Source organism: Amblyomma mixtum, chromosome 3 (genome assembly GCF_055824585.1).
Source record: "Amblyomma mixtum isolate Tamu chromosome 3, ASM5582458v1, whole genome shotgun sequence".
Classification (NCBI taxonomy): domain Eukaryota; kingdom Metazoa; phylum Arthropoda; class Arachnida; order Ixodida; family Ixodidae; genus Amblyomma; species Amblyomma mixtum.
In genome coordinates this window covers 315192317-315217865 of record NC_143014.1, presented here as the reverse complement: position 1 = coordinate 315217865, position 25549 = coordinate 315192317, and the positions used below count along the sequence as shown (strand labels likewise).

General features: G+C 45.5%; 1 protein-coding gene and 2 long non-coding RNA genes across 4 annotated transcripts; 1 reads left to right on the top strand and 2 right to left on the bottom strand.

The window, feature by feature from the left end:
- Window positions 1–1200: 1200 nt before the first annotated feature.
- On the top strand, window positions 1201–8592 carry LOC149355666 (uncharacterized). The gene is made up of 4 exons (XM_089583974.1): window positions 1201–1777; window positions 6683–7021; window positions 7177–8177; window positions 8359–8592. The coding sequence occupies exons 1-4, from the start codon at window positions 1219–1221 to the stop codon at window positions 8590–8592; spliced, it is 2133 nt and encodes a 710-aa protein (XP_089440100.1). The 5' UTR covers window positions 1201–1218.
- Window positions 2254–6095, bottom strand: LOC149355667 (uncharacterized). The gene is made up of 4 exons (XR_016291554.1): window positions 5785–6095; window positions 5389–5457; window positions 4813–4877; window positions 2254–2282 (listed from the first exon to the last, which is right to left on the bottom strand). It is a non-coding gene; the product is annotated as an uncharacterized LOC149355667 (long non-coding RNA).
- Window positions 8593–19049: 10457 nt separating the features above from the next.
- LOC149355665 (uncharacterized) lies at window positions 19050–23386 on the bottom strand. 2 transcript variants are annotated; one of them, XR_016291553.1, is made up of 4 exons: window positions 22689–23386; window positions 22295–22363; window positions 21716–21780; window positions 19050–19185 (listed from the first exon to the last, which is right to left on the bottom strand). It is a non-coding gene; the product is annotated as an uncharacterized LOC149355665 (long non-coding RNA). The 2 variants fall into 2 exon arrangements; XR_016291552.1 differs by lacking the exon at window positions 22689–23386 and having other exon boundaries at window positions 22295–22509.
- Window positions 23387–25549: the final 2163 nt, after the last annotated feature.

Sequence of the window (25549 nt, the reverse complement as noted above, 5' to 3'; positions counted from 1 at the left end):
AAGCGGCGCGCGTGTTGAGGGACGGCGCGGTGGCGCGCCAGAACAAAGCAGCGGGTGCCACTGGCCACGTCAGGGATCGTACACGTCCGACTACGTCCGCGTAAAGGCTAGTGCACATGCATGCAAGCGACTGAAAATTGAGCAGTGCAACGCGGCGAAAATTTTATAACTTTTGGAACATCGTCGCTCTGACTGCTGGAGCCGCCGCGATGGCTCTAAACAGCTTTTGCACCGCAGCCGTTTTCACTTGCATGTGAAACAGGTTTTACTCGAGCGGGCGGCGGTGTTGTGCGGGCCTCCGTCAGTTGTAGAGAAAAAACAACGAAAAGCTTGTGGTGGTGGTGGAAAACGTTTATTTGCACTATTTTACAATATTTTTTTGCGGCTTCAGATGGAGTCTTCAATCTTATCATGAACTGTCTTTCCAATTTGAGAGAGAAGAAAAAGAACTTTCCGAGCAAGTGAACTTTGCCTAGATTATACAGAAAATTCCTTTTCCCTTAAACAACGACGAAATTCTCTAGATCTAGGGAAAAATCCCTAAGGTTGGCAGCACTGCGTAGGGGCGTCACATAGTACGCCACTTTTGGCGATTCAAATTTCACGCCACATGCGCCCCGAGAACGCCTACTTTTGGCCGCTTTTTGTTGCGGAAGCAACAGTACTCTAGGTGTGAGCGATTTCACGGATCCCTGGAGAGCCACAATTGCAAATACGCGAGGAGCGAGTGTGAGACAGTGACTGCGTAATTTCCTTTCCTCAAATACGATTTTCATTTTCTTCATTATGGACCCTTCACTCCCACTTCCCCCCTTCCTGTGCGGTGCGATTCAGGCGTCCTCCAAGATGACAGAGGATTAGTGTCCTCAAAAAGCGTTGCGTTCAAAGGGCAAGGCAGCGCGGCGAACGGGCGATGGCGTTCCAAGGACTCCCTGGCAGTGCTACAACACGCTGTTACAGTGTACTAGATTAGGGGCAGTGTGTTCAGGCGGCGGAGCGCGCCACGCACCGTCGTGAAGCCGGCAGTGTAGACAGGTCCCGGATGTATGTGGTGGCGCTGCAGTCGCACCGGCTGTACGGACGCGTTCTCCGTGTGTTGCGGCGGGTTGCAGCGTGCTTCTTGAGCTCCACCTTGCTTGTGAAGAAACGGGGTGTTTCGGCCGCACGGGCAGTGCTAGCGGTGTGATGTTTTGCTGCGGTGTTCGCGAGTGAGAGCCAATGCCTAATCGCCGACGGCAACGTCATTGCTTTGCGCCGGGGTGCGACACCGGCTACAAGTGGGCCCAAGGCGAGCAGCCTTCCCTCTTCGCCGTGCCGAAAGATGAAGGAAAAAGAAAGGTTTGGGAACGAAACCTGCATCGAAAAGATAAGGTCCTTGATGAAAGTTGCTCGGTCTGCGAGCGTCATTTCGATCCTTCTTGTATCCTACGGGATTACGTCCACATTATAGAGGGGAAAGAGGTACGCATTCCGCGAGGAAAGCCAGAGTTGCTGCCGGATGCCGTACCTACGCTCCTACCAAACACGCCGGGCTATTTATCGAAGAAGACGCCGACGCCTCGGGCGCCAAGAAAGCGGAAGAGCCCTACGGTGTGTTCTGCTGATCCCAAGAGGCCTTGTACTGAACAAAACAGTCACAATGACGCTGTAAAGGAACTCGCTTCACTTGACACGCCATATTTGCAAGGCGACGCACTTGAACCGCAACTGTTTGAGGCAACCTCTGTGTTAGGCCTTCGCTCTCTCGATGTGCCTTCGGTGTACTGGAGTTCACACAACCCCAATCAACCAGTGTACATTCACTGGACGTCCGAGGTATGTCCTTTACTGGATATACGGATATCCGTGGGAGATCCGCCGACGTCCAACGGCTCTCGCACGGACCTCCGACGGAGGTACAAATATAATTATTTAGACTGCCGACAGATATCCATCTCGGATATCCGCCGGCGGATCTTTTGAGGATATTTGCAGGTAATGCATTCTTCACCATTATGAGGCAAGCCAGAACTACAACCACCAATCGGTGCACCTCCCAGGGCCACTGGGCTTATTAAAAGCCCGCAGTGTCTGAAATCGGACATACACCTTGCTGTATGTAATCTGCATGAATCTGTAAAGCAATCGACCAAAATGGCAAAGCATATCAGTCGGGATGATTTTATTATGACATGAATGCCGTCTTCAGTCTTCATGAGGAATTCATCAAGCCGGCCATACACAGCAGCAGGAAGGATACTGTACAGAATATGATGAATTTGTAGACAAGCCGGGGACGTCTTCTGCAGAAAACAGTAAACATTAAGTTCAGAATATGTAATTAAAGCAAGCGAATTTGACAGACACCATTCAGTTGTATGCAGTAACTCCACCGTGCCAAGTAAATTAGTCATCTGCAGCTCCGAAAGCATGTTTACATCTTGAACAACTAGTAAGTTGTAAGCAACAGAGGTGAGAATATTTCTTGCAATACAAAATATTTTGCTTTTCCAAAAAAACTGCAAAAACAAATGCCCCACTGCAAAGCTTTGTACCAGTTCATGAAAAATGCGTATACATTGCAAGCTTGAAGGAATTGGTGAGCGCTATAAAAACACGGAAAAGGGATGAACACACAGGACAACTGTTTAATCTCAGAAGAAACATGACTAAATACACACATTTGACTTCATATCATACACAGAAGAGGGAGGAACACACGCACTGACAAGAATGAAGGAAAAACAGGTAAAAACTATGCGAGCTTACAACAGCCTAAGATTACTATTCTTGAGGTAGGTTAATTCTGTTCCCCCTAACATCACTGAAGGGGAGCTGACGCATTGCTTATCTGGAGCAACGTGCATTGCAAAATTTTCGATAATTTCTCGTTCCCGTCAGTTTCTAGCCCTACCTATTACCTTGGTGTTTTTTAGTAAGGGTATGCATTTACAGTGTGCGAAATGAGGTGCCAGATTCCCGGATTTCACAAGTTGTTCGCATGATCTTTTGTGTTCCCGGAGCCTCGTAAGGCATCTTCCTGTTTGCCCTAAGTAAGTTAGTTGGCAGCTGAGCGGAATGCTGTAAATGATGTTTTCGTCACACTTTACATAGGTGTTTTCGTGTTTGATGTTGCACCCAGGTTTCTTTTTGTGGTCTTCATTCTCGTTGATCTTTTTACACATTCCAATGAGCTTATTGGCAGCTGAAAAAACCACCTGGACTCCGTACTTGTTAGCTGTCCTCCTTATTCTGTGGGAGATATTGTGAACATACAGCATCACGGCAGGGCGTCCCTCGTAGCTCATTTTCTTAGTTTTGTGGGACCCAGTAACTTCTCTTAGTAAGCTTTCAGCAGTACAGCAAAGTAACTGCTATGGGTAACCGCTCTCCTTCAATCGGGAGACCTGTTGGTCTACGCTGTGAATTATCAGTCATTCCAGAATTGTAAAGCGAGCTGTAGCTACGTCTTGCCTGAAACCAGCTATAAAAAAATCTTGCCCCCACTCGATAATTCACAGCGTAAACCAACAGGTCTCCCAATTGAAGGAGAGCGGTTATCCAGAGCAGTTACTTTGCGGCATTGCTGAAAGCTTACTAAGAGAAGTTACTGGGTCCCACAAAACTAAGAAAATGAGCTACGAGGGACGCCCTGCCGTGATGCCGTATGTTCACAATAACTCCCACAGAATAATGAGGACAGCTAACAAGTACGGAGTCCAGGTGGTTTTTTCAGCTGCCAATAAGCTCATTGGAATGTGTAAAAAGGTCAAAGAGAATGAAGACCACAAAAAGAAACCTGGGTGCAACACCAAACACGAAAACACCTATGTAAAGTGTGACGAAAACATCATTTACAGCATTCCGCTCAGCTGCCAACAAACTTACGCAGGGCAAACGGGAAGATGCCTTAACAAGAGGCTCCGGGAACATGAAAGATCAAGTGAACAACTTGCAAAGTCCGGGAATCTGGCACCTCATTTCACACACTGTAAATGCATACCCTTGCTAAAAAACACCAAGGTAGGGCTAGAAACAGACGGGAACGAGAAATTATCAAAGCTTTTGCAATGCACATTGCTCCAAACCAAACCAGATAAGCAATGCGTCAGCTCCCCTTCAGTGATGTTAGGGGGAACAGAATTAACCTCCCTCAAGAACAGTAATCTTCGACTGTTGTAAGCGCGCGTAGTTTTTACCTGTTTTTCCTTCATTCTTGTCATCAAATGTGTGTATATAGTCATGTTTCTTCTGAGATTAAACAGTAGTTATAAAGCGCTTCGTCCTGTGCGTTTGTCCCTTTTCAGTGTTTCTATAGCGCTCACCAATTCCTTCAAGTATGTATTTCCAACTCGCCCCAGTAGTAGCTCTTTTGTCTTTTACATTGCAAGACACCACAGCTACTCCCACAGGCAGTCACTACCACACTGATGGTCAAAAAAATTCAAGTGCAAGAGTAGGGATCCTTACCACATCGTTGCAAGCTAGCTAATGACTTAGGTTGGGCACAAGGTACACTCATAGAGAAAAGTTTGCTGGATGTCGATTTTCCGAAAATATTTATTTTTGCATTGCCTCACCAGGCAGTCAGCTGAAATTTGTTCAATAAGTTCGAATATCCATGTCCCCTCCTGGTTCTAGGCTTTTGATTAAATTGCTCTGGCTAACAGCACAGAGAAAATGTTTCACAAAGAACCCTCATCCCACAAATTTTTATCCATTATTGTACAAGTACACTGCAGTATAGCTAGATACCCTCCGCTGCACAGAGCAAACAGAAGGAAAGTATCCATTATGTGACAGGGTCAAACTTGCACTGTAGTTCAAACTTACCTGAAGGTTGCTGCTGTAAGCTGCAGGTACTATATAGCTGCTAGCTTTGGTCAGTCACATCCACACTGTATGGACAAGAAAACAAAGTACGAGTGAGCACCTTATACAGCACGTTGTCAACGATGCAGCAAAACACAATCTCTGTCGAAACTACAATGCCCACAGGGTTCACTGATGAATCACGCATCAGGGCACTGACAGCATATTTGTTGATCCACAGCTGCACAGGAGTAAGGAAGAGAGGTCTGGTCACAATCCAGGAACATGTGGCTCTAGGGGTGCCATATATGGTCCTGCTATCTGGCTCAGCATTGAGCCCTGTGGGCATAACATGTTTGGCAAAGTTATACCAAAGCACTGCAAGAGCTCATTGCACTCAGTGATTGGGAAGTAAGTGAAAAATGTGACTGAAGCTCGCAAATTTAACACAACAGTTAAGCTGTCCTAAACAATGCCACTGCACAGTGCAAAGTACTGTGTAGTGAGTGGATGGTTGGAGACTTCCATTTGGCAAGCCTAATAAATAAATTGATAAGCTGTGGAAGTATGCACTTTTATATGACATTTTCAACCTACCTGTGCTTTCCACGGCTTGGCATAATTAATGTAGGCACCAATACACTCGGTAGCCGGGCCACATCCACACTGCAAAGGCAACAGAAAAGTAAGAAAAACTAAGTCGCGAAGCACTGAAAAACTAACACCATCCTGGCACTATGCTTTTCGTGCATTCTGTTTTATCGTAATTATGAACCTACGTGCAATTGCCATAAGATTCACACCATATGCAACTACACACCGTCTCAACTTTTTTTCACAAACACGAGAAACACGTTTGCGGCAGCTAATGCATAGTGCTTGCAATTTCCACTCCGTGGCAAACAAGTAGCGCAACAGAGTACAGCTGCGTTAATGCGGTTTAGTCATCCCACAGCAACACCCTGAAAGTAATTTTCAAGCACAGTTACTTACCTCGCAAGTGTTAACACCATGGCCGCTTCTTTCATCCAAAGCAACAAAGCATGTCTCGGCAAGGGGTCAGGCGACACCGGAGCTTTTTCACGAGAGCTTCAGAATCAAACGAACGTCTTTTCGAGCGCGTAGATGACACAACACATTTGTAGCACAGCCAAGCAACCACAGAGCGAACAAACCGCACATTGCAGCAAAAGTAAAGGTCGAAAGGAGCACCACGCGACGAAAACCAACGAGACCATCGCGCCACAAATATTGGCTTGGCTGATAGATTGGATTGGGTTGACTTTTAGGCTTACCGCTCTGCCGCGGCCATGGAGGAAAAAAAACTGAGGAGGGAGCGTCCGGCGATGGCCGCGGCCCCTGGTAGGAGTTTATTAGGGTTTGTTTTATGGAAGGCAGCATGCATGGCTACATGCCTCGGTTACCTCGAATATACCTCGAAGGAGTGCTGCAGGATAAAAGGGCGTTAATTATGAGCACTGGCGCCAGAAAGCCAAGCGATTCGTTTAATTCTGGTTCTTTAACATCAACACCATAGTTGAGTGATCTTAATCAATCTGAATATTAAACTAGTTGGTGGTAGAAATGTGATTGTGTGAATTTTGGCTTTGGCAAAATAGAATTTGTTTTAAAATGTTCGTCTGAGGGAAAACAAATTATATATCCCATGTAAGCTCACATCCCAAGAGGGATGTTTACGGATACTCCTCGGACATCCGCCGGCGGATGTCCGCCAGCCATCCAAAAACGAACGTCCCTCGTACATACACAGAATCTCCGATGCGTATATCCGAATATGGACATACGTAGGCATGCCCTATGGACATCCCAGCCTGGCACTGGAGATTCGGACCTTACTCGGACCTACCACGGATATCCGTGGTTGACTGGGACGTTCCGGGCCATAATGGATTTGTATACTGCAAGCTCATAATGTGCAAGTCCGAAGAAGTTGTCTGTGAAAGGGCGGTTATATTTACAGAGCACGACGGGCCTGAAGTCAAGTACACGGCGCATCTCTACGGCAGCATCGTCGAAAAGGGAACCATTCTGAGTCGTGAACAAGCAGCGGACGTTCTTTTTAGAACTGATTCGCATCGTGTCTGCCTTGGTGCCTTGCCAACGAGCCAGATGCCCAAGTCCAACTTAACAGAAGGCCTAAAGCAGCAGGTCACCATCCGTAATGGGGCATACTACAGCAAAAAATGCGCAGGAAAGGAACAATCTGAAGGTATGATTTTTTGTGTTCTGTGCGTAAAGAATATAAATGCACGCAAGCACATGATAATTTACAAAGTCATTTACTATGGTGTGTGCCATACTTTTTATAAAGTCAGACTAATTTCAATTCCCGGAATAAAGTTTTGTTTCACTTGCTCTTTGCAGGACAAGCATGCATCTCCTGCCGGTACACCAGAAAGGCACTTCAGTCACGAAAATCAAGGCTGAAGGGATTGATAAGAAAGCGCACCCGGACCAGTGCTGCTAGACTCCGAGCAGCAGCACAAAAAAATAGGAGACTGTTTTCTCGCTGTGCGCGGTTAAAAGACCGGTTGAAGCAAATGCAGGAGGAGAACTCCCTAAAGCCTGAAGAAGTTTTACAGGAACAGATTGCATCCCTGCCTTTGAAACAGCAAGATTGTGTCCGACAGTGCTTTTCAGCTGCCAAGAAGAAAAGTGCGAAGGGTAATGTGTACTCAAAAGATTGGATCTTAGAATGTATCCTTATGAAGATGAAGAGTGCCAAACTCTACGAGCATTTGCGTAAGCACAATATTCTCTCACTTCCGAGCAAGAGCACACTGAAGCGTTACTTGAAGCTGTACAAGAGTGGCTTTGGCTTCAGCACTAAAATACTGAGACAACTGAAGCAGAAAACAAGACACATGAGCACATTTAGCAGGCGTGGAGGGCTCTTGGTCGATGAACTCAAACTGTCGGAGCACCTGAACGTGACGTCGTCCGGGCATATTGAGGGATTTGTCGACATGGGCTCTTTTACCGAAGGAGGAGAGAGCGTTCCCTGCGACCACGGGATGGTGGTAATGTTCTTCCCCTTTACTGGGAAGTGGACGCAAATAATTGGTTGCTTTGCCACTCGAGGAAATGCGAAAGCGGAACTCCTTGCTAAAATAATAATAGAAGCAACAGTACTTGCTGAAGCCAGTGGACTTCTTGTTGATTTTATTACATCTGATGGAGCCTCATGGAACCGTCGCATGTGGAAGATCTTAGGAATTGGTGTGGAGTCAGGAAAGGTGACTTGCAAGTCTGAGCACCCTGTAGATCCTGCTCGTCACCTGCATTTTCTGTCTGACTTTCCCCACTTAATCAAGTGTGTCAGGAATACATTGCTCAGCCACCCACTGAACACTCCGAATGGGATGGTAAGTATTTTGTCTTCATAAGAAGTGTCACTTAAATTCGGTTTGTTCCTGACTATTGCCTTATTAATTGCTATTCGATTTCATGTCGATGGCTTATAATAACCTGCAGATTAATGTTGTTGAGTTGCACTGAGCGAGTGAGTATACATTAAACTCTTACTACTTACAACTATAATTTCAGGTTTCCATCCAACCTTTGAGGCAAGCGTTCAGAATTGACAGCGGGAACATCACTCTCAAGGCGATGCCCGGCCTCACGCTGGTACATCTGCAGCCGAATGGCTTTGAGAAAATGCGAGTGACCCTTGCATTTCAGCTGTTTGGGGAACGTGTTTTGGATGGTCTGAATTTCTACAAAGACACGTTGGAATCGTCGTGGGGGAAGATTGATGCAACGTTATCATTTTTCACGTAAGCAGAAATAACTATTAACGTTTCAGGACAAGTGAGCAGCGAGTACAAGTGAATTTTTTAAAGATGCACTTTACCATTGTGACATTCTGTCTTTGCTTCTTCTTTAATGTGGTCTGTTCATGTTCTCGTCCTTACTTTTCTTCACCGCAATGTTTCTGTCTAAAATAGGAAAACCTTTCAACTTCATGCATAATTATATTCTGTGCTCGTTGCAAAACATTCTTATGCTTGTCGAACCACAGCCCATTACTGAGGATCCCATGTGTTTGTGAATGTCGTTGATTGATTGATGGGGTTATGCACCACGAAGTGGCACAGTGGGCTTTGAGGAGCGCCGTAATCGAAAATTGTGGAATAATTTAGTCCACCTGAGATTCCTAACTGCACACAACAATATAAGCACATAGATGTTTGCAATGTGCCCCCATAAGAATATAACCGCCGCTGGTCCGCTGGATACCACTTCATGTTGAGCAACAGAAAACCGTAGCCAATGAACCACTGTGGTGGGTGAGCGCTGTTCAGAATTACCGCCTTCAGGAACGTGCATATCAACTGTGTTCCTAGTTTCCCTTACAAGCGTTGCAGATAAATGATAACTTTAGCCTATTTATGAACTTCGCACTGTTTCAGGGCTATCAACAAGCTGATCAAGATCATGACTTCTCGGTTCCCAGCCAAAGCCCTTCGTCCAGGATCCGAAAATGTGAAGACTCTGAAGGAATTCCTCGAGTTTTTGTCTCGCTGGGAATCACATGCAAAAGGAGTTGGCGGCTTCTTGAGCCAGTCGACGGCAGATGGGCTCCGTGTGACACTGTGCAGCACTTTGGCCTTGTTAGAGTATTTGGGGGGAGAGGGTTTTAAATACCTATTAACATCTCGACTAAGTCAAGATAAGTTGGAGAACTTCTTTGGTATTGTGAGGCAGTCGTGTGGATCCAACGACCACCCAACGCCATCTCAATTCTTGATTGTCGTCAACTGCCTGTCTTTCTATAACTTGGCAAAAGCAATGCAAACAGGCAACACTGAGGCCAATGAAGATTTGGTCTCGCTACTTCACTCACCTGATAAATCTGATATGGAAGGGAACGTTGCATCTCTTGATGAGTTAGTTGAAGCTGGAAATCTGACGGTGGTAGAACAAAGGCTAAACAGTACTCCAGCTGAGCACCGGGCTTACGTGGAGGAAAAGAGCGATGACCGCCTCGTTCATTACATGGCAGGGTATGTTGCGCGGAAATTTCTTACTCGCAACAAATGTGAGCACTGCCGCTCTCTTCTTTTGCAGAACTCAAATGTCAGCAGCAGAGTCTCAAAATTCACAGAAATTTGTGATAGGGGAGGCTTGCTGTATCCCTCCAAGTTGCTTTTTGAAGCAGTAAAGAAACTTGAGGGGATATTTACAATCTTCTTCAGCCAAGAGGAGCTCTGCAGCGACAGCATAGTCGATGTCATGATTCTAGTGAAAGCCAAGTTTGGCTATGCCATAGGGTGCAAATTGCATGCTGATGATTTCACATCAGCAGTTGTGCGCTTTTATGTCTTAACAAGGCTGCACTTTTACGTTAAAGGTCTTAATCAGTCAAGAGAAGCACGACGAAAAAGGAAATTGCACTTGAAAGTTAGCCGTTGTTCTTAGCAGGCTTGTGCAACACATATGCTGACGCTCCTTTGCGTTTTTTTTATCTAAATACACGGCTTTTTTGTGCATTCCAAAGCCAATTTTGTAAATATAATTCAAAAATGAATTAAGGAATTCATTTAAGCACATTAATTCCGCTGTAGGTCTCCGTTGTTTGGATTGGAATGTACTCGCTCTTTTTCTGTGTTTAATCCCTTTTACTTGGCCTCTTTCCTACCTGTTTTATTCCTTTCATTCAAATGTGTGATGTTGGTGTGTCTCAGACTCGTACATGAGCCTGACGTTGGGGAGCTGTTCATGACGTAAATAAAAGTCACGAATAAACTGTGCAAATCCAGCCCAATCAACCAGTGTACATTCATTGGACGTCCGAGGTATGTCCTTTACTGGATATAAGGATATCCGTGGGAGATCCGCCGACGTCCAACGGCTCTCGCACGGACCTCCGACGGAGGTACAAATATAATTATTTAGACTGCCGACAGATATCCATCTCGGATATCCGCCGGCGGATCTTTCGAGGATATTTGCAGGTAATGCATTCTTCACCATTATGAGGCAAGCCAGAACTACAACCACCAATCAGTGCACCTCCCAGGGCCACTGGGCTTATTAAAAGCCCGCAGAGTGTCTGAAATCGGACATACACCTTGCTGTATGTAATCTGCATGAATCTGTAAAGCAATCGACCAAAATGGCAAAGCATATCAGTCGGGATGATTTTATTATGACATAAATGCCGTCTTCAGTCTTCATGAGGAATTCATCACCCCGGCCATACACAGCAGCAGGAAGGATACTGTACAGACCATGATGAATTTGTAGACAAGCCGGGGACGTATTCTGCAGAAAACAGTAAACATTAAGTTCAGAATATGTCATTAAAGCAAGCGAATTTGACAGACGCCATTCAGTTGTATGCAGTAAGTCCACCGAGCCAAGTAAATTAGTCATCTGCCGCTCCGAAAGCATGTTTACATCTTGAACAACTAGTAAGTTGTAAGCAACAGAGGTGAGAATATTTCTTGCAATACAAAATATTTTGCTTTTCCAAAAAAACTGCAAAAACAAATGCCCGACTGCAAAGCTTTGTACCAGTTCATGAAAAATGCGTGTACATTGCAAGCTTGAAGGAATTGGTGAGCGCTATAAAAACACGGAAAAGGGATAAGCACACAGGACAACTGTTTAATCTCAGAAGAAACATGACTAAATACACACATTTGACTTCATATCATACACAGAAGAGGGAGGAACACACGCGCTGACAAGAATGAAGGAAAAACAGGTAAAAACTATGCGAGCTTACAACAGCCGAAGATTACTATTCTTGAGGTAGGTTAATTCTGTTCCCCCTAACATCACTGAAGGGGAGCTGACGCATTGCTTATCTGGAGCAACGTGCATTGCAAAATTTTCGATAATTTCTCGTTCCCGTCAGTTTCTAGCCCTACCTATTACTTTGGTGTTTATTAGCAAGGGTATGCATTTACAGTGTGCGAAATTAGGTGCCAGATTACCGGACTTTGCAAGTTGTTCACTTGATCTTTCGTGTTCCCGGAGCCTCTTGTTAAGGCACCTTCCCGTTTGCCCTGCGTAAGTTTGTTGGCAGCTGAGGGGAATGCTGTAAATGACGTTTTCGTCACACTTTACATAGGTGTTTTCGTGTTTGGTGTTGCACCCAGGTTTCTTTTTGTGGTCTTCATTCTCGTTGACCTTTTTACACATTCCAATGAGCTTATTGGGAGCTGAAGAAACCACCTGGACTCCGTACTTGTTAGCTGTCCTCCTTATTCTGTGGGAGATATTGTGAACATACGGCATCACGGCAGGGCGTCCCTCGTAGCTTGTTTTCTTAGTTTTGTGGGACCCAGTAACTTCTCTTAGTAAGCTTTAAGCAGTACAGCAAAGTAACTGCTACGGGTAACCGCTCTCCTTCAATCGGGAGACCTGTTGGTCTACGCTGTGAATTATCAGTCATTCCAGAATTGTAAAGCGAGCTGTAGCTACGTCTTGCCTGAAACCAGCTATAAGAAAATCTTGCCCCCACTCGATAATTCAGAGCGTAGACCAACAGGTCTCCCAATTGAAGGAGAGCGGTTATCCGGAGCAGTTACTTTGCGGCATTGCTGAAAGCTTACTAAGAGAAGTTACTGGGTCCCACAAAACTAAGAAAATGAGCTACGAGGGACGCCCTGCCGTGATGCCGTAGGTTCACAATATCTCCCACAGAATAAGGAGGACAGCTAACAGGTACGGAGTCCAGGTGGTTTCTTCAGCTCCCAATAAGCTCATTGGAATGTGTAAAAAGGTCAACGAGAATGAAGACCACAAAAAGAAACCTGGGTGCAACACCAAACATGAAAACACCTATGTAAAGTGTGACGAAAACGTCATTTACAGCATTCCCCTCAGCTGCCAACAAACTTCGGGAAGATGCCTTAACAAGAGGCTCCGGGAACACGAAAGATCAAGTGAACAACTTGCAAAGTCTGGGAATCTGGCACCTCATTTCGCACACTGTAAATGCATACTCTTGCTAATAAACACCAAAGTAATAGGTGGGGCTAGAAACTGACGGGAACGAGAAATTATCGAAAATTTTGCAATGCACGTTGCTCCAGATAAGCAATGCGTCAGCTCCCCTTCAGTGATATTAGGGGGAACAGAATTAACCTCCCTCAAGAACAGTAATCTTCGGCTGTTGTAAGCTCGCATAGTTTTTACCTGTTTTTCCTTCATTCTTGTCGTCAAATGTGTGTATATAGTCATGTTTCTTCTGAGATTAAACAGTAGTTAGAAAGCGCTTCGTCCTGTGCGTTTGTCCCTTTTCAGTGTTTCTATAGCGCTCACCAATTCCTTCAAGTATGTATTTCCAACTCGCCCCAGTAGTAGCTCTTTTGTCTTTTACATTGCAAGACACCACAGCTACTCCCACAGGCAGCCACTTCCACACTGATCGTCAAAAAAATTCAAGTGCAAGAGTAGGGATCCTTACCACATCGTTGCAAGCTAGCTAATGACTTAGGTTGGGCACAAGGTACACTCATAGAGAAAAGTTTGCTGGATGTCGATTTTCCGAAAATATTTATTTTTGCATTGCCTCGCCAGGCAGTCAGCTGAAATTTGTTCAATAAGATCGAGTATCCATGTCCCCTCCTGATTCTAGGCTTTTGATTAAATTGCTCTGGCTAACAGCACAGAGAAAATGTTTCACAAAGAACTCTCATGCCACAAATTTTTATCCATTATTGTACAAGTACACTGCAGTATAGCTAGATACCCTCCGCTGCACAGAGCAAACAGAAGGAAAGTATCCATTATGTGACAGGGTCAAACTTGAACTGTAGTTCAAACTTACCTGAAGGTTGCTGCTGTAAGCAGCAGGTACTATATAGCTGCTAGCTTAGGTCAGTCACATTCACACTGTATGGACAAGAAAATAAAGTATGAGAGAGCACCTTATACTGCACATTGTCAACGATGCAGCAAAACACAATCTCTGTCGAAACTACAATGCCCACAGGGTTCACTGATGAATCACGCATCAGGGCACTGACAGCATATTTGATGATCCACAGCTGCACAGGAGTAAGGAAGAGAGGTCTGGTCACAATCCAGGAAGATGTGGCTCTAGGGGTGTCATATATGGTCCTGCTATCTGGCTCAGCATTGAGCCCTGTGGGCATAACATGTTTGGAAAAGTTATACCAAAGCACTGCAAGAGCTCATTGCACTCAGTGATTGGGAAGTAAGTGAAAAATGTGACTGAAGCTCGCAAATTTAACACAACAGTTAAGCTTTCCTAAACAATGCTACTGCACAGCGCAAAGTACTGTGTAGTGAGTGGATGGTTGGAGACTTCCATTTGGCAAGCCTAATAAATAAATTAATAAGCTGTGGAAGTATGCACAACTTTTATATGACATTTTCAACCTACCTGTGCTTTCCACGGCTTGGCATAATTAATGTAGGCACCAATACACTCGGTAGCCGGGCCACATCCACACTGCAAAGGCAACAGAAAAGTAAGAAAAACTAAGTCGCGAAGCACTGAAAAACTAACACCGTCCTGGCACTATGCTTTTCGTGCATTCTGTTTTATCGTAATTATGAACCTACGCGCAATTGCCTTAAGATTCACACCATGCAACTACACACCGTCTCAACTTTTTTACACAAACACGAGAAACACGTTTGCGGCAGCTAATGCATAGTGCTTGCAACTTCCACTCCGTGGCAAACAAGTAGCGCAACAGAGTACAACTGCGTTAATGCGGTTTAGTCATCCCACAGCAACACCCTGAAAGCAATTTTCAAGCACAGTTACTTACCTCGCAAGTGTTAACACCATGGCCGCTTCTTTCATCCAAAGCAACAAAGCATGTCTCGGCAAGGGGTCAGGCGACACCGGAGCTTTTTCACGAGAGCCTCAGAATCAAACGAACGTCTTTTCGAGCGCGTAGATGACACAACACATTTGTAGCACAGCCAAGCAACCACAGAGCGAACAAACCGCACATTGCAGCAAAAGTAAAGGTCGAAAGGAGCACCACGCGACGAAAACCAACGAGACCATCGCGCCACAAATATTGGCTTGGCTGATAGATTGGATTGGGTTGACTTTTAGGCTTACCGCTCTGCCGCGGCCCCTGGTAGGAGTTTATTAGGGTTTGTTTTCATGGAAGGCAGCATGCATGGCTACATGCCTCGGTTACCTCGAAGGAGTGCTGCAGGATAAAAGGGCGTTAATTATGAGCACTGGCGCCAGAAAGCCAAGCGATTCGTTTAATTCTGGTTCTTTAACATCAACACCATAGTTGAGTGATCTTAATCAATCTGAATATTAAACTAGTTGGTGGTAGAAATGTGATTGTGTGAATTTTGGCATTGGCAAAATAGAATTTGTTTTAAAATGTTCGTCTGAGGGAAAACAAATTATATATGTCATGTAAGCTCACATCCCAAGAGGGATGGTTGCGGATACTCCTCGGACATCCGCCGGCGGATGTCCGCCAGCCATCCAAAAACGATCGTCCCTCGTACATACACAGAATCTCCGATGCGTATATCCGAATATGGACATACGTAGGCATGCCCTATGGACATCCCAGCCTGGCACTGGAGATTCGGACCTTATTCGGATATACCACGGATATCCGTGGTTGATTGGGAGTCATTGCGGGTAATTCGCGAAACCGGAGGATAGAACGAGGGACAAATGTTTACCATGTTTACCGCGAAAGAAGGTAAATACCAAGCAGGGAAGGCCTTTGGCTTTGGGCCGTGTACAGTTTTGTGTTTTCTACAACAGCGGCTGCATTTTTATGAGTGCGAACTGCGCAAGAAAATGCACCTGGAATCCGAGTTGCTTCAACTCAATCGAAGCCCTTTACTACGGTGCTACTTGAAGCGCGAGTGTTGCTTGCGGATATTAAACCCATTAATCAATGTTTTTTTTACGTTCGAATAACTTCTGGTTACGTTGTAGCGTGGCTCAACAGATTTAACGGCTTTTGCCCACTATTTCGGTGTCTCCAAACCCTTTGCTGTCAGGTTTGTTAATAAATCCGTCTAATGAGCGTTGTGATGCGCTAAAGTACACATATAATTAATCTCTTATGTGAACGTCAGTTCCAAGCATGCATCTCCACATCCTCCGAGCATTTGCACGTCTGTTCGAGGCGGAGGATGATTACAACACTTCTAAAAACGCGCAGCGCCAGCGCTGCGCCGTTGGTTCCGTACAGCCCATGCTCCTGTAGCGCCATCTCGTGCTTTCTGCATGAAGCGCCTCAGCGGCAAGCGCTCCTGAACACACTGCCCCTATTCTAGTACACTGTAACGCTGTCGCGTTCTACTCGTAAAGGCGAAGCTTAATCGTCATTAATTAGCAAATAATTAGAGTTCAGTAATTATTAAGTAGTTATACATCAATTAGTAATTTGTCTTTACTTATGGTGTCTTCGACTGGTCGTTTCAGATCGCTCTAGAGCGCTCTGAGATGCAGCCGCACGTTCGGCTGGTCGAAATCAAGCGCTCTGACTACATTCGGCTGGTTCTTTCAGAGCGCCCGCCTCCAACTCAGAGCGCTCTGAGGCGCTCCGAGAAAAAAGTCGGAGCGGCCCCGAGATCTGTTCACGTGACAGAGCCACTTCCGCCGTTTCGCGGAGACAGATGCGAAGCCAGGGTAGCCACTATAGTGAACTAGAATAGTAGCCAAGCCACGGCATCAAGCGGCCGTGCCACGGCACACCACGACCGGTCTGGCGAGGCCTAACGCGTCAGTTTTTACCAAGGAGGATATATAAAACTTGCTGGAGTGGAAGCCGCCTATACGCGCCTATGCGGGAGAGTGAAGCCTTGGCGGCCATCTTGCCAGTGGCAAAAAGCAGCAGTGCGCAACCGCGCTCGTGCTTCTTCGCGCTGCCTATGAAGTTGCTCGCGTTTACAAAACAATGAAAGCAAGCGGTTGGGGTTGTAAACGTTTATTTTTCATCCATCAGTAGCCAACTGGCATGTAGGAAACAGTTAACCTGAACAAATATTAAGGAAAAAAAGCTTAATAATCAGACGCACAGTAAAAATAAAGGTGAGAGGCAACCTACTGGTGATTGAAGATAATCACCCTTGACAGAACTGGTCTGACTTTATTCTTGATCAATTCCCGATTTCGTTCCTTTGTCATGTGGTGTGTCCTCACTTTCACGTACTCTTCAGCGATTTTTTTGCACAAATTGTAGATATGATTGTCAAGCGGATCGAAGTCAAGGATGTGCTCCTCCAGTTTCTGGAACCACTTTTTCTCTGAGGACACACCCAGGACTTCCAAAATAAGGTGTTTTGCCATTGCCAGCACCGTTGTAATGGCATCACATTCAGCCTGCAGCCGTCGCAGCCCCTTCTCAACTGCTTCACACAGGCCAATGACGTCTTGCGACGGCGAAACAAGTCCACCCCGGCTCTTCTGCTTAATTAAAGGCGCAAGCGCATCAGAGTGCAGGGCTGTGATGCACTGATCGCATGTTGTCGTTGCACTAACTTTTCGCACAATGAAGCCTGCTATATATGGCACCACGGCACCGACAAAAGCAGAAAGACTTTCGGGCCAGTCAATGCGATGTGTGTAGTCGTGGTCATCGGGCTGCAGGACTGATGACCTGCGCATGTCAGTGACCGTGCTTTTTGCATCTACCATGGCTACAGTAGTGGTTGAATTCAAGATGGAGACGATGTCTTGGGAGCAGTTTCCAGAATTGGAAGACGTCACTTCCGTCTGAACCAACAGACGCTTGTATGCAGCCATGAACTGCGCAGCTGTTGGATTGTTGTTATGTCCCCCTCGTCCACGTATGGACCTGAAGAAGTTCTCGGCGTGATCTTGACTGAGGCGTGATCTTGACTTTTTTCCACGAACACAATTTTTCAGCACGATGCTAAAAAAAAAAACCACTAGCGACAAGAAGCTCAGACGTTTCCTTCCATTTGCTTCCATCCACTATCCGACAAGAACCTTCGTCGAATCTGGACTTCGGCAGCCGTATTAATGCCACGAACACTTCTCACGTGAGAAAGGCGAGAATTCTGCCTAGCGTGTCATGGTTTAACATTCTCCAGTAATACTCACGGGCTTCTGTAGGTGCTGCGGAAAAGCAGGAAACACAGAAGGCACACTTCCCGCGCGCAGCCGCGTCGTCTGTCCGGTGCGGTCAAAGCACTCGGGCGCGAAGTGTACGGAGCACAGGCGATCTCCATCTTTTGCATGCCATCTTTCACGGCGAACGGCCCGCTCCCACAGGCTCCGCAGCTCGGGATCTTTTGGAAACCTGCCAGTAATTTAGGCACTATTATTTGTTGCACACATCTACCACATCAGTTTGCGCCGCTCGACAACGCGCGCGTAGGGCTCAATTGAACACGTTTTCGTGTACTTACAGGTGGAATGTGAGGCCACAACCCTTCTTCAGCCTGTTTGCACATCCGTAGGCAACGCAAGAGGCAACCATTATCAAACCGTTGGTGTTTGCATGCCCGTCGCGTCAGCTTGCACTCAAACAGCGCGCCAAAGCAGCAGCGCGAGCCGGCGTCAAGCGCGCTTTCTGCCACTGGCAAGATGGCGGCGGCTGGCTTCACTTGACAAGCGCCCCCTCCACTCCAGCAAGTTTTATATATCCTCCTTGGTTTTTACGCATCCGTAGAAGCAAGTTTAGCAAAGCGGAAAGTTGGGCAAGAATTGGATAACGTTCATGATGTAAAAAATTGTCTACGTCGTTTACTTTCCGTCCCTTGTGTTCCCTGTGCGCTATTTTTTACATCATGAAGCAAGTTTAGGCGCTTTAGGTATTAGAGGCAGTTAAAACGTCCCTGCTGTGTGGCTCTGTGAGGCAAAATGTCGAAAAAAAAGATGAATCATTACGCTGGGTACGCCGTCACGGAAGTTACGTCCCAATCAACCAGTGTACATTCACTGGACGTCCGAGGTATGTCCTTTACTGGATATACGGATATCCGTGGGAGATCCGCCGACGTCCAACGGCTCTCGCACGGACCTCCGACGGAGGTACAAATATAATTATTTAGACTGCCGACAGATATCCATCTCGGATATCCGCCGGCGGATCTTTTGAGGATATTTGCAGGTAATGCATTCTTCACCATTATGAGGCAAGCCAGAACTACAACCACCAATCAGTGCTCCTCCCAGGGCCACTGGGCTTATTAAAAGCCCGCAGAGTGTCTGAAATCGTACATACACCTTGCTGTATGTAATCTGCATGAATCTGTAAAGCAATCGACCAAAATGGCAAAGCATATCAGTCGGGATGATTTTATTATGACATAAATGCCGTCTTCAGTCTTCATGAGGAATTCATCAAGCCGGCCATACACAGCAGCAGGAAGGATACTGTACAGACCATGATGAATTTGTAGACAAGCCGGGGACGTATTCTGCAGAAAACAGTAAACATTAAGTTCAGAATATGTCATTAAAGCAAGCGAATTTGACAGACACCATTCAGTTGTAAGCAGTAAGTCCACCGTGCCAAGTAAATTAGTCATCTGCCGCTCCGAAAGCATGTTTACATCTTGAACAACTAGTAAGTTGTAAGCAACAGAGGTGAGAACATTTCTTGCAATACAAAATATTTTGCTTTTCCAAAAAAACTGCAAAAACAAATGCCCGACTGCAAAGCTTTGTACCAGTTCATGAAAAATGCGTGTACATTGCAAGCTTGAAGGAATTTGTGAGCGCTATAAAAACACGGAAAAGGGATAAACACACAGGACAACTGTTTAATCTCAGAAGAAACATGACTAAATACACACATTTGACTTCATATCATACACAGAAGAGGGAGGAACACACGCGCTGACAAGAATGAAGGAAAAACAGGCAAAAACTATGCGAGCTTACAACAGCCGAAGATTACTATTCTTGAGGTAGGTTAATTCTGTTCCCCTTAACATCACTGAAGGGGAGCTGACGCATTGCTTATCTGGAGCAACGTGCATTGCAAAATTTTCGATAATTTCTCGTTCCCGTCAGTTTCTAGCCCTACCTATTGCTTTGGTGTTTTTTAGCAAGGGTATGCATTTACAGTGTGCGAAATGAGGTGCCAGATTACCGGACTTTGCAAGTTGTTCACCTGATCTTTCGTGTTCCCGGAGCCTCTTGTTAAGGCACCTTCCCGTTTGCCCTGCGTAAGTTTGTTGGCAGCTGAGGGGAATGCTGTAAATGACGTTTTCGTCACACTTTACATAGGTGTTTTCGTGTTTGGTGTTGCACCCAGGTTTCTTTTTGTGGCCTTCATTCTCGTTGATCTTTTTACACATTCCAATGAGCTTATTGGCAGCTGAAGAAACCACCTGGACTCCGTACTTGTTAGCTGTCCTCCTTATTCTGTGGGAGATATTGTGAACATACGGCATCACGGCAGGGCGTCCCTCGTAGCTCGTTTTCTTAGTTTTGTGGGACCCAGTAACTTCTCTTAGTAAGCTTTCAGCAGTACAGCAAAGTAACTGCTACGGGTAACCGCTCTCCTTCAATCGGGAGACCTGTTGGTCTACGCTGTGAATTATCAGTCATTCCAGAATTGTAAAGCGAGCTGTAGCTACGTCTTGCCTGAAACCAGCTATAAGAAAATCTTGCCCCCACTCGATAATTCAGAGCGTAGACCAACAGGTCTCCCAATTGAAGGAGAGCGGTTATCCGGAGCAGTTACTTTGCGGCATTGCTGAAAGCTTACTAAGAGAAGTTACTGGGTCCCACAAAACTAAGAAAATGAGCTACGAGGGATGCCCTGCCGTGATGCCGTAGGTTCACAATATCTCCCACAGAATAAGGAGGACAGCTAACAAGTACGGAGTCCAGGTGGTTTCTTCAGCTCCCAATAAGCTCATTGGAATGTGTAAAAAGGTCAACGAGAATGAAGACCACAAAAAGAAACCTGGGTGCAACACCAAACACGAAAACACCTACGTAAAGTGTGACGAAAACGTCATTTACAGCATTCCCCTCAGCTGCCAACAAACTTACGCAGGGCAAACGGGAAGATGCCTTAACAAGAGGCTCCGGGAACACGAAAGATCAAGTGAACAACTTGCAAAGTCCGGGAATCTGGCACCTCATTTCGCACACTGTAAATGCATACTTTTGCTAAAAAACACCAAAGTAATAGGTAGGGCTAGAAACAGACGGGAACAAGAAATTATCGAAGCTTTTGCAATGCACATTGCTCCAGATAAGCAGTGCGTCAGCTACCCTTCAGTGATGTTAAGGGGAACAGAATTAACCTCCCTCAAGAACAGTAATCTTCGGCTGTTGTAAGCGCGCGTAGTTTTTACCTGTTTTTCCTTCATTCTTGTCGTCAAATGTGTGTATATAGTCATGTTTCTTCTGAGATTAAACAGTAGTTAGAAAGCGCTTCGTCCTGTGCGTTTGTCCCTTTTCAGTGTTTCTATAGCGCTCACCAATTCCTTCAAGTATGTATTTCCAACTCGCCCCAGTAGTAGCTCTTTTGTCTTTTACATTGCAAGACACCACAGCTACTCCCACAGGCAGTCACTTCCACACTGATGGTCAAAAAAATTCAAGTGCAAGAGTAGGGATCCTTACCACATCGTTGCAAGCTAGCTAATGACTTAGGTTGGGCACAAGGTACACTCATAGAGAAAAGTTTGCTGGATGTCGATTTTCCGGAAATATTTATTTTTGCATTGCCTCGCCAGGCAGTCAGCTGAAAGTTGTTCAATAAGATCGAGTATCCATGTCCCCTCCTGATTCTAGGCTTTTGATTAAATTTCTCTGGCTAACAGCACAGAGAAAATGTTTCACAAAGAACTCTCATACCACAAATTTTTATCCGTTATTGTACAAGTACACTGCAGTATAGCTAGATACCCTCCGCTGCACAGAGCAAACAGAAGGAAAGTATCCATTATGTGACAGGGTCAAACTTGCACTGTAGTTCAAACTTACCTGAAGGTTGCTGCTGTAAGCTGCAGGTACTATATAGCTGCTAGCTTAGGTCAGTCACATCCACACTGTATGGACAAGAAAATAAAGTATGAGAGAGCACCTTATACTGCACGTTGTCAACGATGCAGCAAAATACAATCTCTGTCGAAACTACAATGCCCACAGGGTTCACTGATGAATCACGCATCAGGGCACTGACGGCATATTTGATGATCCACAGCTGCACAGAAGTAAGGAAGAGAGGTCTGGTCACAATCCAGGAACATGTGGCTCTAGGGGTGTCATATATGGTCCTGCTATCGGGCTCAGCATTGAACCCTGTGGGCATAACATGTTTGGCAAAGTTATACCAAAGCACTGCAAGAGCTCATTGCACTCAGTGATTGGGAAGTAAGTGAAAAATGTGACTGAAGCTCGCAAATTTAACACAACAGTTAAGCTTTCCTAAACCATGCTACTGCACAGTGCAAAGTACTGTGTAGTGAGTGGATGGTTGGAGACTTCCATTTGGCAAGCCTAATAAATAAATTAATAAGCTGTGGAAGTATGCACAACTTTTATATGACATTTTCAACCTACCTGTGCTTTCCACGGCTTGGCATAATTAATGTAGGCACCAATACACTCGGTAGCCGGGCCACATCCACACTGCAAAGGCAACAGAAAAGTAAGAAAAACTAAGTCGCGAAGCACTGAAAAACTAACACCGTCCTGGCACTATGCTTTTCGTGCATTCTGTTTTATCGTAATTATGAACCTACGCGCAATTGCCTTAAGATTCACACCATGCAACTACACACTGTCTCAACTTTTTTTCACAAACACGAGAAACACGTTTGCGGCAGCTAATGCATAGTGCTTGCAACTTCCACTCCGTGGCAAACAAGTAGCGCAACAGAGTACAACTGCGTTAATGCGGTTTAGTCATCCCACAGCAACACCCTGAAAGTAATTTTCAAGCACAGTTACTTACCTCGCAAGTGTTAACACCATGGCCGTTTCTTTCATCCAAAGCAACAAAGCATGTCTCGGCAAGGGGTCAGGCGACACCGGAGCTTTTTCACGAGAGCCTCAGAATCAAACGAACGTCTTTTCGAGCGCGTAGATGACACAACACATTTGTAGCACAGCCAAGCAACCACAGAGCGAACAAACCGCACATTGCAGCAAAAGTAAAGGTCGAAAGGAGCACCACGCGACGAAAACCAACGAGACCATCGCGCCACAAATATTGGCTTGGCTGATAGATTGGATTGGGTTGACTTTTAGGCTTACCGCTCTGCCGCGGCCCCTGGTAGGAGTTTATTAGGGTTTGTTTTCATGGAAGGCAGCATGCATGGCTACATGCCTCGGTTACCTCGAAGGAGTGCTGCAGGATAAAAGGGCGTTAATTATGAGCACTGGCGCCAGAAAGCCAAGCGATTCGTTTAATTCTGGTTCTTTAACATCAACACCATAGTTGAGTGATCTTAATCAATCTGAATATTAAACTAGTTGGTGGTAGAAATGTGATTGTGTGAATTTTGGCATTGGCAAAATAGAATTTGTTTTAAAATGTTCGTCTGAGGGAAAACAAATTATATATGTCATGTAAGCTCACATCCCAAGAGGGATGTTTACGGATACTCCTCGGACATCCGCCGGCGGATGTCCGCCAGCCATCCAAAAACGATCGTCCCTCGTACATACACAGAATCTCCGATGCGTATATCCGAATATGGACATACGTAGGCATGCCCTATGGACATCCCAGCCTGGCACTGGAGATTCGGACCTTACTCGGATATACCACGGATATCCGTGGTTGACTGGGGTCCTTTTTCTGCTTCCTGCGCTTTCGCTCTGAAAACTTGCTGACCATTCGGCTTGACCGGTCTCGCTACGCGCTCGGAGCTAGAGCGGCTCTCACTTTGCCAAATCCGAACCGGATCATGGGAGCGACCAGTCGAAGACACCATTATTAATTAGACTTAATTGTGTGTGACGTCATCCAGCGGTGACGTCACCAGTGCCACAGAGGCAGTCATAGTGGTGCGGAAAACGCTTTCGCCTCTACGCACTTTAGACAAAGTGCATTCTGAGATGCCGCCGCTGCTCCAACTGACGGCGAACATTGCGTCACGGCGCAGCTTTGTCACGTGAATTTGAACTTCCGGGTTTTTTCTGTCGTTTGGTTTGTATGGGCATTGCTCGCAGACGTGCGGTTTCGGTCTTTCTTTCCTTAATACTGGTGCTCACATTGCTGGAAAAAGGATGTTGTGCGCTGCCTCAACCTGCAGAAACTTCATTGCAACGGAATGCAACATGTTCCGAGTGTCATCAAGTACAGGGAATGGCAAAAACAGTGCGCCGTTGCGATCCGCTGGCAGACTGCCTGCGGCGGTCAACCCTATGCTATGCTTCGAGTATTTTGTTGGTGGCAGAGTTTGAGAGCGTTGTGGAAGTTGAAGAATTCGGTAAAGTAGGTTGTTTATCTCCTTGAGGAGCACCAATTTCTCGCTCGGAAGACTTCGGCTATGTGCCACAACCGTTCTCACATGACGGCGGCAGCACCGCACGGGCTATGTTTGCAAATATGTGCTGTTCGGCCTCCGTCAGTACACCGTGACAACTTAAGATGTTAAAGGAGAGGACGATTATTCCTCAGACATTTGCGCTGAATGCGAGTAGCTCGAATCCATAGTTAATACTTCAGGCGTGTGTGGTCACTGCCGTCAGCTGTCGAAACGGCGACACCGCGGCCACGTACGGCGGCATCTCGGTCGCTGGCACTGCACTGGTCGCAGTGTTAAGGCATGTTTACGAGCACTTGTAAGAATTATAAATTGTTCTATGAGGCCATTTTCGCTAATTTCATGCTCAAACTGAAACACGTTTTCACTAGAACACTAGTCGACATGAGCACGCAGCAAGTGTGGAAAATTATAATAAGCAACCTGTTACATATAAGTTCCCTGTTTGTGTGGACCCGCATGTTGCAGTAATGTTTCTTCGTTTCCTGTGTGCGGAGAAGGAGGCTGACAGACAAGGTGATCGCATTAGAAAGTGATTAGAATTATTAACCGCCTTTCTTTTCATACTCGGAGTCAGTAAGTTGGGAAAAGCTTCACTTCAGGATAACACAATTAAAAAAAATTGCAGCCAACATAGCCTAGCTGTTTTTCACCTTTCATTGTACAGAACCTAGTAGAATTGACATCTGAGACAAATGCTATAATACTGAACTGTCACTGTGCAGCAAAGTGTCATTCGCACACTGTTTATGTGCTGAGCATGCATATGAAGTAAATAAATGTCTACGTCTATAGCTTGAATATGTGATGCATTGCATGCTTGCATGTAGTAATATTGCACTTAATGATTGATTAATTGAGAGGTACATTGGAGATTTCAAGAAGTGCAAGATGCTACAAGGAAGGCAGAGGCTGGTCTTGTGGTCGTTGGGTTCATAACGATCAAGAGTAACAATCATGCTATAAAATTACGTTTTTTTTATTAAAAAGCCAAGGAATGCATTGTGTTGTCATTCCAGACTTTTTGGTATCACTAGTGTCTTAGGGATGGTTTATCAATGTGCAAGCTGTGCCGCATTGTTAAAGCCAAAGCTAAAACTGGATGCAAATGCCTTTTGTTCAACATTGCACAAGACTTTGTAACAGGAACTTGTAAAGATTCTGAAAACAACTCGTGTCAAGCTTCTGTGTGTGCTGTAAAAGCTAAAGCATATTTTTTTTATGCTCGACCATACTATTTATTATAATTTACTATTTGTCACAAAGATCTCCTGCATTAAACTCATTTATTACATGCTGTAGAAAATGCGCTGCAAAAGGT